A 16,934-nucleotide genomic window follows, 5' to 3' on the forward strand; every position below is an offset into this window, starting at 1 on the left:
AACAGCTGAGTCGGAAGCTGCGTCAACAACGTGCTGCGTTCAAAGACTCACTGTAAAATGGTAAATTACACCAATTTTACAGCCACGGCGCTATATTACATTTATATAGTTATAAAATGTATAGAAGTTAATAATTATGCAGGTATGTACAACAGTAGTCATGTTATCAATGAATGAATCAGTTATTGGCTGTTAATAACAGAGGAATAGTGTTCTAGATATTACCTAGAACTCTCTTTATACATCTCTTTATACAAATAAAATATAATTTATGATTAGAAATAAAAATGTTCACAAAGATTATATATATATATATATATATATATATATATATATATATATATATATATATATACACACACATATATATATATATATATATATATATATATATATATATATATATATATATATATATATATATGTGTATGTATATCTATATCTATATAAAGATTAACAGCAAAGTAAATTCACATTTTCACACTTACAGCTTTATAATGATAATTTTTCCTCATGTTTGCTGGTTCTAGTCTTTAACGCAAAGGAACTCCTTAAAACAAATGATTTGGCTTCTGGACTGAAGTCGCTGCTTTCTGAAGTCGCCCAGCATTCCTGCACACCAGCCAGAACCTTCTCATGCAAAGACAGCTCCAGCTTTTTTCCCAATGAAAGACTAAACATTCTGACAACAGATTTGTTCCTGCTGCTCTAACGGAACTGAAAGAGCTGATTTACCTGCAGGTGTAAAAACGTTTCACCAAGAAGGTGGAGGTTTGGGAAGGACTGGTGGCCTGTTTGCAGTTCCCTGCCTCTCGTCCAGAAGCTGCAGGATGGATGAAAAACAGAAACATCAGACAGAACATGAAGATATCTTAGTAGTTTTGTTTCTCTGACTTTGTAGTCTTTTTAAATCACTTCTTTTGTTTCTTAGTTTGATAGTTTTTACCATTTTGTGTCAGTTTGATCATCTCATATGACTTAAAAGAGGTTTTGTGGTTCTGTTTTTTTCCCCTTTATTTCCAGTTTTATTTATTTGCAGTTGGGAAATGTCTTTAAGCCTAGTTAAACTAGCAGCAGGAAGGTAAAGGGCCTCGCTCAGGGGCCCACAGTGGTTCAGCTCAGCTGCCACCCGAAGGGACCTGAACGCACCTCTGTAACCTCTATGGGTAAAATAATACATCGATCATGTGGTCAATAAGTCAATGGTATCGATCTAAAATAAAAATATTGGTTCATTAAACTATTAAATTGTTTCCTGGTTGCTTTTTGTGCTTTTGATATGAATAATTATTTAATTACCTGTGACATTATTTTATATAAATATTACGGATCCTAAATCTAATTTAATCTGAATCAGATTGTGACTGAATTTAAGATTGACTCCCTATCTATTAAATCAATATAAAATCATATAATGCCTCATGTGGGGTCATTTAGCAAGTCTTTGTGAGTTATATTTAGGAAATTTTGCAACTGGTTGCCTTTTTTTCCCACATTTTTCCTGTTTTGGTTCACTTTACAGTTTTAAATCTACATGATCATTTTGTTTTGCATGCTTTTACTTTATATTTTTGTGTTTTATCATTGTCATGGAATAAGGTAGAATCAGTGCCCGAAAGAAAGAAAGAAGCATTTTATTTCAGGAGTTAAGGTGAACGAGGGTCCGTGAACGCAACCCGCCTGGCCGTGGAGAACCAGCCTTCATCCCAGTCAGCCAGCAGACGGTGGGGTGGAGTACAGGAAGCTGCTGTCCCTGAAAATCTGAACATGGACATCTAATAACTCCACAAACCACTGCTTGTCTTTTTCTTCTCATTTCGGACCAGAAGTTTCGGAGATTTAACAGGATATATATATTTTTTTCTGGATCCAGTTGGAGATTTTGGGCGAAAAGCGAGAAGATGTCTCGAGGAGTGATCCAGCCCAGCCAGCAGAAACTGGCAGAAAAACTCACCATCCTCAACGACAGAGGCATCGGGATGTTGACTCGGGTTTACAATATAAAAAAGGTTCGTTCACACACACACACACACACACACACACACACACACACACACACACACACACACACACACACACACACAATGCGATTTTATTAACCACAGAGAACCTCGAGCAGGGATTACAGCTACATCCCAAAATGTGTCAATACCAACGTTTGTAAAATACGTGTCAGTCTCAAGGCTAATATATCCATATAAACCACGGCAAATATGTCCACATAACCCGATCCTGCCGTTCTGTAGGAGGTTATCTGTTTCTAATCTTGTATAAATGTGTAATTATTCGCTAACAAGCACTGTAGATACTAAATAATCCTTTGCAGCATCCCCAGCGGGAGGCTAGGCTAGCGGGAAGCTAAACTAGCGGGAGGCTAGGCTAGTGGGAGGCTAAGCTAGCGAGGCCGTCCAGTTAGCTTGCGGTAAAGTTGCCTGATGTTTTCAGGTTGAAGCCGGTGATATTAACATAAATATGGACGCTTGTTACAAGCTGTTGGAGATGTTAAATTAATTATAAGCGACAACTGAAACAAAAACATGAGATATTTTCTAACCTTCGGGCCTGCGGTGCTGTTAACAGCTAGCTAGCGTCTGCTGGTAATGGCGGCGTCTTCTTGCTAAGCTAAGCTAACAGTCGGGCGTCGTCTCTGCTCCACCAAAACCCTGAAACCAGTAAAACACCGATCCGCTGGCATCCCACAGCCAGTTAAAACCAGTAAAACGGCATCCCACAGCCAGTTAAAACCAGTAATGTGCACAAAAACACAACTCGCTGTGTTTTTATCCAGGCAAACATTCTGCTTTCCAGATTATTAAAATGAAACTAAAGTAAAAAAGACTCTTATTGTCGTTTTAATTTGACTTTAGTTCAGCTAATGAAAATAATCAGTAAATATCTGTAGCTATAAATGCCTAAGTGATGATTAAAATGGGTAAAAATGTTAAAGTAATGGCTAAATGTATAACTGTGTGACATTTAGTTAAAAAGGTGTATTACATATCCACTACAAGGAACACATATCAAATAAGTTTTATAATATATTGGGGTTTTTTTTTTTTAAAGAAAAAAAAAGGTTGTTTTGAGGTTGATAATAGTGTTGTTGTTTTTTTTTTTTTATTATTATCATGCTGATCTAAATCAGGGGTCGCAACTGTGGTCCTGCAGGTATTCAATGTTTCTCTGCTCCTGCAACTCCTGATTTTAGTCAAATGGATCTCCTTCAGTAGGTGTGTGCCGGTTCGGGCCTGGACATCCGCTTTCCTGCACCATTTAAATGAAACTTTTACATGAAAGGCCCTTGTTATGATTTGCACAGTGATGAGTTTTTTTCGGAATCTGTGTCAAGAAGATCGTCAACGTTGGTGACGAGATTCCGTCCATAATTTTTGTAAGTTTTATTTCTTTTCAGAGGTAGCTTTTTCTTAATACTCTCATCCGACAGATGCAGAATGGACCAATCAGAGAAGGCCAGTTGATACCAGCATCACTTTGTTGCTGTTGCTTCATTCAGACTATGCATCACCATGGCAACCATGACAGAGCGTCTTGTCGTCTTTCCTCTTCATCTTCATGCTAGCAGCTAGCCGCTAAAGCAGATGCTCGGACTGTCCCACAGGCGTCCTGAAGCAGCCGTGGTCCAGCTTCTGATCCCGGGCTCGACCAGTTCACTCTTCTCCAGACAGCGTGCAACCAGAACGCCGTTCTTTATTTTTCAGCATCGCTTTTTATCGTCCTCGCTTCATGTGGAATCCATGTTTGTTCTCACCATCTTCCTGTTTGTTTAAGAGTCTTCATCACATTTTCACAACAGAAACATCCATAATTCACCGGGTGTCGTTTATTCACATTGGTCCCGCTGTGTAAAGGCCTGTAGGAAAGTCAATCCCAACACACCTGAATCTCCTCATCTGCATGTCATTCCGCTCTGCAGAAACCTGGTCAGGAGGTGTGATCCAGGCGTGTCTGAGAAAGGATGCGGGATAGTAGATCTCCAGGACTGAACTTGGACTCCTCTGTCCTACCACTTGTTGTCAACTTCTACTCTTTCATTTGAGTCAGGTGTTTTGCTGCAGGCAAACATCCAACGCCTGCAGGACACCAGAGCTTCTGATCCCTGATCCGAAGAGTGCGGAAGCCTTTCTGATCAGCACCAAAACGGTCAATGTGACAAACATAACCCTGATCATACAAGCCCATCATGAAGCTCCTGTCTGAAATAATGGATGAAAGGAAACAACGTCATGGCACTCAGGGATGTATGGCTCCGGTCCAGGAGGTCTTCTGTCCTGGAGGTTGGTGATGCAACTCTTCTCAAACACAGGCAGCAGCAGAGCTGAAGGACATGTAGACTTCAGAAATTAGATTCAGGTGTGTTGGAGCAGGGATGGGTTCACAGTGAGCAGCATTATGTCCGTCTCTCACAACCGTTATTAAAGTCTTTGCTGCTTCAGGCAGGTAGCCTCGTTCTGAAGCGGCATTGTCTCGCAGCACAAAACAAATCGTTACATTAGCAGAGTAACTGTAGATCAGTGAAAGGAGCTGGGATGAAACCGTGGCAGCAGGTCAGGGGTTTAATTCCCGGTTTGGGCAAAGGACTGCGTGCCTTCCCAGAATGCTACAGGTTTGTTTTTAGAGTGCAACTATCCTGTGCATTTCAGGCTAATTCATTTTTATTTCTGAGACGAGAAGGGCTGGGATTGATCGAGTTATTGTCACAAATGGCTTTATTTACTTCAGACCGACCCTCTCCGTAGGCTGTCAGATCAGCCTGCGGGCAAAACGAGTGGATTGAGACTCTTCCGCATTAAGCCCCGCCTCCCGCCACTGCACTACATCGGGAGCGCACACCGCACCTGCTTTCACCGTCATTGTAACATCTCATAAACAGAAGGATTAGACTCATATGAACTCAATAAAATAACAAAATACAATGTCAACACATAGCATCCAGCCCTACATGTTGGAACCTGAATCAGAACCTGAAAACGAAGTGGAAAACAGCAACCCACAGCAACGAATGCAGCAGGATGTCTCTCTTTGGTAAACTCACCAGCCATCGTTGGAAATAACTTTATCCCACGTTTTCCACCCGCCTGATGTATTTGTACATGCCCTTGTTAACCAGTAGAAGGTAACCAATCACCGAACCTTATCCCCCGAGACGTCACAAGGATTTCCACGTAGAAAAAACTCTCTAAAACCACGCGTTTTTCGTCGCCATGGAAACCGAACGGAGAGAGTGCTGAAACTCAAACTCAAACTCAAACATGCGTTTAGGTGATAAAAAACAGTGTTGTTCACACGTCTGATGAGGATGCAACACTGTAACACTGTAGAAAGCTCAGAAAACTCCAAATACCAGAATAGCACCCCTTTAAGGGTTTGAAACTGATTAAAACACTAAATACTTTGAAAACTGAAAGTGATGAAAGTACAAAAAGCACTTAGTTGTTTTACAAACATTACACAACATGCACACTAATCATCGTTCATCCAGGCTTAAAAACTCCTGAAAGAAGCTGAATTTTCTCAGTTTTAATACTTTTAAAAACTTAAAATAAGTATTAAAAGTGGGAAAGTTTCCCAGTATCGTGGCCACTTTGGCCGTCGGTCTCACGGCTGTCTGAGGGAAGGCTTGCTTATTCCCAACAAAAAAGGTACCAAACCTCACCTTGCAGGTATTCAGGTCGTCGGATATCACTGCTTGCACGTCTTCCCTGCTCCGTTACGTATATAAACATGGACGTCTGTTTCAGACCCCGCCCTGCGTCTCCATCCTCCGACTTCCATGTTTCTTTTCCGTTCTCATAGTAGTTCAGTCAGTTCATCCACTAGCGGGCAGTGCTGAGTTCAGAGTGTGTGGTGACACCGGTTGCTAGAACCACTATGAAGTTGTTTTACAACACTCCAAAAAAACACCAGAAGAAGATGCTTTTTATTGAGTGGTTTCTGCATCCCCTTCCTCCTCCTCCTCCTCCTCTTCTTCTTTTTCTCTGGTTTGTTCCTTTCTCTGGTGGCGTATCAGCTACACAACTCAACAATGCCCCCTTGAGGCGTTCGGTGGTATTGCTCTGTTTTTTGTATCAAGTGACGGATTGCTAAGCTCCTTAAAACATGGACCAAATTACTCCCTTAACCTGCGCTGGAAATGGATGAGGTTGTCTGTGTGTCTGTCTCCTGTGTCCAGCATAAATGAGCACGAGTTAAAAATGTTCCTACTCCAACACACCTGATTCAGATTGATGAACTTCCTCATCAAGTTCTTAGAAGCCTGTTAACAAGCCGTTAATTCATCAGTATGTCCTCTGAGCATCGTCATGGCAACGGGCTGTAGTCATATCGCAGGTCCTGCAATGTCCGAGTCAAATTAACTCAGTATGTTCATCTGTCCATCTACGATCTGCAGACGTCCAAGCAGTCATTAAGGAAACATGATGGAAGGAAACATCCATCCATCTTCTGCCGCTTATCCAAGGTCGTGGGGGCAGCAGCCTAAGCAGGGAAGCCCAGACTTCCCTCTCCCCAGCCACATTTGCCAACTCTGCGGGGGGGATCCCGAGGCGTTCCCAGGCCAGCCGAGAGATATAATCCCTCCAGCGTGTCCTGGGTCTTCCCCGGGGTCTCCTCCCAGAGGGACGTGCCTGGAACACCTCACCAGGGAGGTCCAGGAGGCATCCTGACCAGATGCCCGAGCCACCTCAACTGGTTCCTCTCGTTGTGGAGGAGCAGCGGCTCTACTCTGATCTCCTCCCGGATGACCGAGCTCCTCACCCTATCTCTAAGGGAGAGCCCGGCCACCCTGCGGAGGAAACTCATTTCAGCCGCCTGTATACGAGATCTCCTTCTTTCAGTCACGACCCACAGCTCATGACCATAGGTGAGGGTAGGAACGTAGATCGACTGGTAAATAGAGAGATTCGCCTATTCTATTCTATTCTACAATCTCACTCGTGAACAAGACCCCGAGATATTTAAACTCCTTCACTTGAGGCAGGACCTGACTCCCGACCCGGAGAGGGCAATCCACCCTATTCTGGTCTCAGATTTGGAGGCGCTGATTCTCATCCCAGCCGCTTCACACTCGGCCGCGAATCGCTCAAGCGAGAGCTGGAGATCACGACCGGATGAAGCCAACAGGACCACGTCATCCGCAAAAAGCAGAGACCCAATCCTGAGGCCACCAAGCCGGATCCCCTCAACACCTCGGCTGCGCCTAGAAATTCTGTCCATATAAGTTATGAACAGAATCGGTGATAAAGGGCAGCCTTGGCGGAGTCCAACCCTCACTGGAAACGAATCCGACTTACTACCGGCAATGCGAACCAAGCTCTGGCACCTGTCGTACAGGGACCGGACAGTTTGTACAAGGGGGTCCGGTACTCCATACTCCTGGAGTATGCCCCCGATGTCCACGCGATGCTGCAGAGGCTGCAGAGGGCTGATGAGAATGCCCACACCTGCTTGGCGCCTGTCACCATGAGCAACTCCAGAGTGGAAGAAGGTCCAGCCCCTCTCGAGGGTTCTGGTTCCAGAGCCCAAGCCATGCGTCGAGGTGAGTCCAACTATATCTAGCCGGAACCGCTCAACCTCGCGCACAAGCTCAGGCTCCTTCCCCACCAGAGAGGTGACGTTCCACGTCCCTAGAGCCAGCTTCTGCAGCCGGGGATCGGACCGCCAGGGTCCCCGCCCCTTGCTGCCGCCCAGCTCACACTGCATCCGACCCCTACGGCTCCTCCCGCAGACGGTGAGCCCCTTTTGGGCTGAGAAGGAAATGTGGCAGAAGGAAACAAGGTGGAAGGAAACACACCCTCAGCACAATAACAGACTATAGGAACTGTGAAATACGGACTAAAACCACTTATAACTTTCACAAAAAGAGATAAAATCAGCATGATTTATAGTTCAAGTCATCTGTAGAAAATTGTGTTTTCATAGCACAGGTTTAGAAAAGTCCCAATTACCGGGGGGGGGGGCAGGACAGGACATGAAGGATTAGGAAATGCTCGGACCGGCCATTTAAACATTTGCCAGCGTAAACGCAAAACGAAGGCTGTTTTAGCTGAAATTAAATGCACAACTGCTGTTCAAAAGAAAAGATAAACATGTCATGAATGAGTTGTATTGGAACATGTTGCTGTCACAATCAGAGTTTAATATTTGATATGTTTTCTTTGGAACTAAAAATTATGTTTTTGCATCACAAACATTCAGGAAACAAGGCTGTAAAATTAATTTAAAAGCTCTTTTCACATGTGGTGCAGAAATGAGTCGCTCTGTCATATAAAGTAAAGCATTTATTGATGTTATGAGCTTTGTTGCTTTAACTTTCCACCAGTGGTGTGTGTGTGTGAGTGTGTGGGAGGAAAGAGTAGTGGGTCTGTCTGAGTGGGGAGGGCTGTTTTATGCTTCGGTATGTACAATAAACAAAAAAAGGAGGGAGTGAAAGAGGTCAGTGATCTTCTGCTGAGTTTTTACAGAGTAGAAGTTAAACTCTCTGAAAGCCCGGACTGTTTCCTATCTTTTAATGTCTTTGTTGCCTTTATTTCCACAGAATCACATAAACCCTTCGGAGAATCTTTTATCAGAGGATTTAGAAATGTATTGGTAGAACACACTAAACATGAAGCTTGTAAAAGACAGTATGAGCAGTCAGACAAGCATCCAGATTAAGCTTCTGATTACGTTCCTTAAAACGCCCTTCCCCTCCTCCCTCCCTCCCTCCTTCCTTCCTTCCTTCCTTCCTTCCTTCCTTCCTTCTTTCTGTCCGTCCCATCATCTTCATATCTGTCCTGTCCTGCTTCACCATACCTTCTCACAACATTCCCAACACTTTTCATAATCCAGTATGAGAAAACCTTCCGGTGTCAACTGCATCCCAAAGATAGAAATGAGGTAAATCTGTCCTCAACTGTTTAATGCTTTTAATTTGGTTTCTACCTTTGGGAGAGGTCCCCATGTGCACTAAACGGTAATGTTATCATTGGAGATCACAGCTGTCTTTTCCACTCATTACACATTACTATGCAGAAAAACCTTAATAATCTTCCTCGATCAGTTCACCTTATTGATCCTTGGCTGAGTGGCATAAAAATTTTTCTTTGCTGTGCTAGTTTTTCAGTATCTGCTAACATCTTATTTTGTCCTGCACACAGCGTTCTCAGGGTGTCTATTTTCCCCAACATCTCTAACACTCAGGTAGCGCCCCCAGTCTCCAAGCTAGTTAGCAGCCAGTAGAAGGTGTTGCTAAGCTAGTTAGCAGCTAGTAGAAAGCATTGTTAAGCTAGTTAAAAGCCAGTAGAAGGTGTTGTTCAGCTAGTTAGCAGTCAGTAAAAGGCATTGTTAAGCTAGTTAGAAGCCAGTAGAAGGTGTTGTTAAGCTAGTTAGCAGTCAGTAGAAGGTGTTGCTAAGCTAGTTAGCAGCAAGTAGAAGGCTTTGTTAAGCTAGTTAGCAGCCAGCAGAAGGCGTTGTTAAGCTAGTTAGCAGCCAGCAGAAGGCGTTGTTCAGCTAGTTAGCAGCCAGCAGAAGGCGTTGTTCAGCTAGTTAACAGCCAGCAGAAGGCGTTGTTCAGCTAGTTAGCAGCCAGCAGAAGGCGTTGTTCAGCTAGTTAGCAGCCAGTAGAAGGCGTTGTTAAACTAGCTAGCAGCCAGCAGAAGGCGTTGTTAAGCTAGTTAGCAGCCAGCAGAAGGCGTTGTTCAGCTAGTTAGCAGCCAGCAGAAGGCGTTGTTCAGCTAGTTAACAGCCAGCAGAAGGCGTTGTTCAGCTAGTTAGCAGCCAGCAGAAGGCGTTGTTAAGATAGTTAGCAGCCAGTAGAAGGCGTTGTTAAACTAGCTAGCAGCCAGCAGAAGGCGTTGTTAAGATAGTTAGCAGCCAGTAGAAGGCGTTGTTAAACTAGCTAGCAGCCAGCAGAAGGCGTTGTTAAGATAGTTAGCAGCCAGTAGAAGGCGTTGTTAAACTAGTTAGCAGCCAGCAGAAGGCGTTGTTAAGATAGTTAGCAGCCAGTAGAAGGCATTGTTAAGCTATTTAGCTGCCAGTGGAAGGCGTTGTTAAGCTATTTAGCAGCCAGTAGAAGGCTTTGTTAAGCTAGTTAGCAGCCAGCAGAAGGCATTGTTAATAAAATCAGCACGTCTACAGTCAGGACTGTGCTTCACACAGTGGAGTCTGGGCTATCCACAACATGGGCGCTAAAAACACACCTGGTTTGCAACAGACGCCGCGCTCTTCCCTGCTTGATAAATGCTTATTAAATGTATTAAATCATAAAACTTTTTTATTAAAAGCAAAAAGCTTTAACGAAAAAAATCTAAATTACAGCCTGTCATCTTAAACTCTACTAAGAAGGGCTTTCAGGGCTTTTACTCATGATGCATTAAGGAGATTTGTCGAATAACATCTCGTTGTTTTGTGACGGCATCATGTTGGGTGGCAGGTCGCTAGCTGTTTTTATCGAGTTATTGACTTTTCATTCTTTGGCATCAAGCTTCACATTTTCCAAAACAGTTCAGCACTTGTGTGTTCAAGTCAGACAGATTTAATAAAGAAAATATTCATGTTGGCGCTGCAGACTGGCATGATTCTCTAAAAACCTCCAAAACCGTCAACTGACAAGAGATTTAGCTAGCAGAATTAGCTTTTGGTCAGTTTCATAGGAGCAGAACTAAAAGCTCATGAGTTCAGAAGCAGATCACGTTAACGTGGTGTAGAAATGAGGGATGTACATTTAGGAGGAAATGTTTATATTTTATTGCTGTTTATTGACTCCATAGAGGAATAAAAAGTCTTAACTTTTTGTTAAAGCCGAAACGCATCTCCATATCTGCATTTCCAACACCGTGAAGGTTGAACCAAGTTCCAACCAGCTTCATCACATTTCCACTGAGAAAATATTGATTTGCTGCTGAACAGCAACAAAGTGAGAGGTCCATCTGCTCTGGTCCCATCGATCAGGGTCAGCAGGTGGTCTGGAACATGAAGCCTTCATCAGGAAGCCGATGGGAACGTTCACAGACTCAGGAGAAGCTAGCTGTAGCAGCCGCTAGCAGCTAACCTCCTTGCTTCATCACCATAAACGTTGCTAATTTACGCGATCAGTGACGAAAGCTGAGTCATGTTTGTGTTCGACGTATCCTGAGAAGTAAGATGTATAAAATGGCTACAACGCGAACACGGAGGACAAACTGTTACAGCAGCATTTTATGGTCCAAATATGCTACGTGCAGATGGAGCAACAGTTTCGTTCATCTCCTGAGCTATTTATGTTGGTCTAGCTGTCACTTGATGAAAAAAAAACTGAGCAATACCAGCAGAAACCATGGGGGGCAGCGTTGAGTTGTACAGCCGACAATGGCAATGACAATGGCTCCATCTGGCATCTATTCTAATCAATAAGGTCTGTTCCAATCAGATCACATGAATGCATTTCTAGTTGAGACGTATCCAGTGGTGGAACTGGATGCTGTTTGTTTCTAGAAGTCTCATTAAAACAGGTAAATGTTTTAGAATAATTGACTTTCTGTGCGTCCCCACTTTAATTCTGTTTTAAAACTGTAGAGCGGATGTTAAAACAGAAGAATTTTCCTGCGATTTCTCTTAAATTGATCACTAAATATTAATAATTAAAGCTCCACAGATGCATTTGAAAATAAAAAGCTAATTTATATTTAAAGTCAGGTTGGTTGGGGTGTAAACTGTAAATAAAAAGCTTAAAACTGCAAATTAACAAACAGTATTAATCTTTAATCCACAGATTCATGCCTGCTAATGTACCTTATCACCCAATAAGCTGCAAGCTGGGTGGAATTGATCGTTAAATAATTAAATGTGCTGCTGGTTTCTACTAAACATTAGATCACACATCATTCATCAGAGTAGCAGACACACATGGAATCAGCGCTAGGTGCATGTCTTTCCCTGAGACACCTAAACGCAGCGCAGAAATCTGGCGTGTTTTATGCTCAGAGCCTGCAGAAGACGCACGTCAGCGCTCCGATGCAACATTTACATGCGTACATTTGTATTTGTGCAGCTCTACACACCAGCCAATCGCATGGCAGCACGTCTGTGATGCGATCCGTCATCTCAGAGCATCACAGGCGCACATTGCGGGATCGGTCGGGGCAGGCCGCCTTGCCTGTTACCTAGCAACAGCCACGAAGCAGAAATGTGGAGCAGTAGGACTGCAAGCGGTGGAAAGTTTGTCTTCAGTGTGTGAGACGGGGCCGTGTCAGCCATGTTATTCCAGGCTTAAAATGGATGTGATGTTTCCCCTTACATAGGAGCGTAGAAGTGTTAACGCCGGCAGTAATGTGATTACAAATGTTAGCGCAGCATGCTTTGTTCATTTCTTTTTATTTCTTTTCTGTGTTCTGTTGACAGGAAAATGCCAGAAGTTTTACCCCTAACTGAAGTGTGTTTCATGCAGAAAACACCTGAATGACAACAGTTCTTTTTGGACGTGTGTGTGTGTGTGTGTGTGTGTGTGTGTGTGTGTGTGTGTGTGTGTGTGTGTGTGGACCAGTTATCAAGCACTTTGTCTGGGTGGGCTCTTTGTTTTGATTTCTTCTCTTCTTCTCTCCGTTCCAATGCTTCCCCCCTCTCCTATGCAGCAAGGACAAGTTTGGAAGGTTTGCAAAATTTATCACCTTCCACTGATGAAACCCTCCCTTCCTCCTTCACCCTCCTCTTCCTCCCCACCTCCTCCTGGCTACCTGTACTGATCTGTTGGTCCTCTCCTTTGTGACTCACCCCTCCTCATGCTTGAATCTGTAATGCTGAGCGTAAGGCTGGGATCCATTCATTGTCAGTTCTACCAACCCACAGTGCAGATTCATAGTGTTATTCATCTGTTTGATGCAACATTCACACAAACATTTCTCTTTTTTTATGTATCTGATAGTCGACATCCAGTTCCTACCTGTAGCTATTTGTCTAGATAATGTATTTGTATTGATCCACTCATAAAGTAATCTTTTCTTAAAGTCATTGTTACTTTAACTGTGTTTATAGTTTTGCAGCTGAACTGGTGTTGAGTGGGAACGCTGTGACTGGCAGCTGTAAAACAGCGACAGTACAGACAACATACGGTGTCTGGCAAACGCTGGCCAATTCAATATTTAATCAATCCATTCCAATCCAACATGTGCTGATTCAATTATGATTCATAAATGTTGAAAAATGGTTGTTTTTGGTAATAATTAAACGACAGAAACACAACTGTAAAGTGAAGAACCTAAAAGTTGCGCTACCTCCAGGGTTACTCTACTAGATGTTCAGGTGTGACAGATTTTCATATAACAATGATCAGAGCCAGTAAATAAAGTCGGGAAATAAATCAGTAAAAATAAATAAATAATAGACACATTCACATTTTGATTACTTTTACCTTTACTTTTTATTATACATTTTCAACAAAAAAAACCCTATATGTTAATTTCTCTGCATGCCCTTACCTTATTTGTAAAATAGTTTTTACAAATAATTTTTCTACTTTTATATTATTATTCAGTGTTTTTAATATTTTTATTATTCAGCATCTTATCACCGAAACAAGTTCTGTGAATTGTTCGCAGACAATGGCAATAAAAGTCTTTCTAATTATGATTATGATTTTGAAAAGTAAGTAGTTTATTAATTTTTCTATTTTAAATTCGGTCCCACATGACATGAGGCAAATGCACAAAATAAAATGATGAAATTCCAGTCAGTTTATTATTCTCCTAACTTTTAACATAAAAAGGTCATATCGAACTAAACTTCTCAATGTGGTGCCTCCTCACATTATAATCTTTAAACACCGCCACACACTCCTTGTATATTAAACACATCGATTTGGCGCTCAAATGTGACGGAAAAATAAGCAAATACTTATCGGTCCAGACGGGGTTAAAGCTGCGTTTTTTGTTGTCAGTTTTGCGTTTTTGCTTGCTAGCACTGCTCTTACAACTTCAACACAACATGCGCTTGGGTTGATGTTGCTCGGCAACCAAGTGTTGCATTCATGGTCTGCACAACTGCAGGATTTTAGGCTACTTAATCAGCGAAGGAATGACTGAAGGTTTTTGATTAATATCTTTATTCTTTTACATAAGGTGGGCTGCCATTTGAAGAGGCCTGCTTTAGGGGGAAGGCTGGGCGATATGTCCTCAAATCAATATTGTTAATTGAACAGGTTACCTTGATTATGATTAATTAGCAATTATTTCTGTATCACATTATATTTAGCCTCAAAGCTAACTAAATTTTTTGTTAAAAATATAAGTTTTGAAATCAGTTATATGATCATTTACTTCATATTTTTCCTTTTATTTAGGAGAAATTTAAATTTCCAAACATTTTATAATAATTTATATCAAGATTATTTGTTCTGAATAAAAGTTTTAGTTATTAATTGCCCTGCCCCAAACAGAGTCAGGAAGCTAGCAGCTAGCCTTGCAGCTACTGTTACAGAGTGTGAGATTTACTAATCGGCCTTGAAGACGGCGTCTGGAAACAGTTTGGTTTTTTTGATGGACATGAGAACAGACAAGACCGAATCGTATCACCTGAATCGTAATCCTGAGGTAGTTAAGATGATTTATTATTTTTATGCAGACAAACTACAGAGAAGTGAGAGCAGCGGTGGAGTTTAACTACAGAGTCCTGCTTCAAACCAAGGCAACTAAAGGACCTTTTGAACATTTGTAGGTTTTAATATAATACTCTTTGGATACTTTGAGGAAATCCAGTTTTCTGCTTTTTGTAGATGATGTGATTCTATTTTAGGATGAGAATTGGCACCTCAATATATGAGACCATGGTCGTCAGCTGTGTCCTCTCCAGGTCGCAGAGTAACAAGATGCATCTCTGCTGTGTGGACTCATGTAGCTACTGTTGCTTTCTTTATTTCTGAGACTGTTTGCAAAGCAATCAGTCAGAGTTGGACAGATTTCTCCCAGAAGCCACTTTCTTTGGACTCGCGCAGGAAAAACTGTATCAGTGACTGCATGTTACTCACCTGCAGACGTTTTCTTTTCAAGTCATGCACCCTGTACGCTTTACTTTGGCGAAGTTTGAATATTGAACCGTGCACCTGGTGTCCCGTCTATGTTTGCAGAAACCTTTAGACCTTTTATTATTTATATATTTCACTCGCGCAAGACAACCAGAAAGATTTATCCACATTGTTTTCTCATTTAAAGCGTATTTTGATTTTTAAACTTCTCATAGTATTTCTTTTCTCATGTCTTGCATGGAAATGGAGTTGAAGAAAAGAGAATTATTAGTTTGTTAAATGTTATTGTAACCTGCCTACATAGCCTCTAAAATCTCTTTATTACTATTTTGTTAGATAATAAACATGGTGAGTGTTTACCGTGACAATTTCCCGGGAATGGAGTCCTACTCGGGCTGCTGTCTCTCAGGTTTTTCCTTACGTCTACAGACGGGGACAGTAGTTGATGTCCGTGGAGTCATCAGTTCTCCAATCAGATTCAGAATGAGCTGCATAATCTGCAGGATGTAGGCTTGCAGGAATCCTGTCTTTTCTTGTTTCTTTACGGCAAAGCGATGAAAACGTATTTGTCGTTTACGCAGCTTCTCTCTGCTTTAACTGCGAGAGTCAAACATGCAGCAACTACAGGCTTTGTTTCTGTTTTCCTGCTGAAGGTGACGGCATGCAGGTTTACATGGACATCCAAGATTTCTTGCCTTCTTGGATTGTTACAAGCGACGTGCATTAACAACACAAATAGTCAATTTAGCTAACCCAATAAGCTCGGTAACACCATCACAGTCAATATCAACATTAAAATAAAGTTAACAATGTCATAATTTCCAATGAATGTGTTTTTGACCCATGTAGCTTAAACACACACACGACCATAAGTTAATCATCATGTTTCCACAACTTTTTCTCTGATTTCACAGATTTACTCTGTAGTTTTGTACTTTCTGTGGAGATTTTCCCACAAGGCCCCATTAAAATGTCACAAAACTCATTTATTTGCCAACAGTATTGCAGCAGTCTTGCCATTGGATTGCAGCTGCCAGCTACAGCCTCACACAGTCACACATTATTAAGATTACAACATTTCCTTCCTCTGCTTCTAATCCTTTACTGAATCAGTGGATTAGAAGTAAAGTGCAGCGTCTGATGAGCACTGGTCAGGATTCCTGCATGCTGTAAAAAGCTGATCTGTGTTAACTGGTTTTGCGATTTTGGTAAAGAACCATGGCAGTGATGAAGAGATTTCAGCAGGCCGTTAGTCAGCTCTTTTCAGGTTGTTGTGCGTGTTTCTGATCACACGAGACCCCCCTGTCGGGTCCCCCGCCTCTGTAGAAATGAGAGGGCTCACGCTGAGAAACGGCACATATTAAAGCAACTTCACCTGGAGGAGAATCAGCTTTGCTGCAGATTCACACACTGCATCCAGTTATTAGCAGCAGTAATAAGCTCTCAGATGTACCTTTCAGGGGTCCTCTGCAACATGCCAGTTGAGCGGGGGGGGGTCTTGGAGATGCTCAGCTGGTAATTACTACCTGGAGTGTAGAAAAGATGACGCAGTTTAGACTGAGGTCTGTTCTGATATCCAGGCAACAGCCCCCCCATCCCCTTACTCCATCCTGACTATTATCATACCATGTCTATTCATCCAGTGCCTCCCCCTTTCCGCATCCATCAATCCTCCCAACCGGCCCCATCAGCCAGCTTTTGCACCAACCACCATCAACACAAATAGCCGACGCCACATCATCATAAAAATCATCAATAATATTAAAATATGCTCTTTGTGATGCTAAGCAACACCTCTAATGTAAAATAACTAGCAGGGTTCCTGAAGGGTCTTCTAAAGTAAAAAAAAAATGTCTAAAAACGCTCAGATTATCGCCCAAATCCAGTTTCAGAGTTTTCCTCACAGTTACTTTTTACACGAGAAAGTCGAAATCCTGCCACCTTTCAA

The 16,934-nt window shown here is 42.2% G+C and overlaps 1 protein-coding gene across 2 annotated transcripts in view; it reads left to right on the top strand.

The window, feature by feature from the left end:
* The first annotated feature begins 1,739 nt into the window (after positions 1 to 1,739).
* Positions 1,740 to 16,934, top strand: part of nckap1 (NCK-associated protein 1) — a 55,218-nt gene continuing 40,023 nt past the window's right edge. For both annotated transcript variants that reach the window (XM_079249392.1, XM_079249393.1), the window contains exon 1: positions 1,740 to 2,009. In XM_079249392.1, the coding sequence (XP_079105518.1) occupies positions 1,902 to 2,009 (108 nt within the window). In that variant the 5' untranslated portion in view covers positions 1,740 to 1,901. The remainder of the gene's footprint in view (positions 2,010 to 16,934) is intronic.

This window comes from Telmatherina bonti (assembly GCF_933228915.1).
Source record: "Telmatherina bonti genome assembly, chromosome: 11".
Lineage (NCBI taxonomy): Eukaryota > Metazoa > Chordata > Actinopteri > Atheriniformes > Telmatherinidae > Telmatherina > Telmatherina bonti.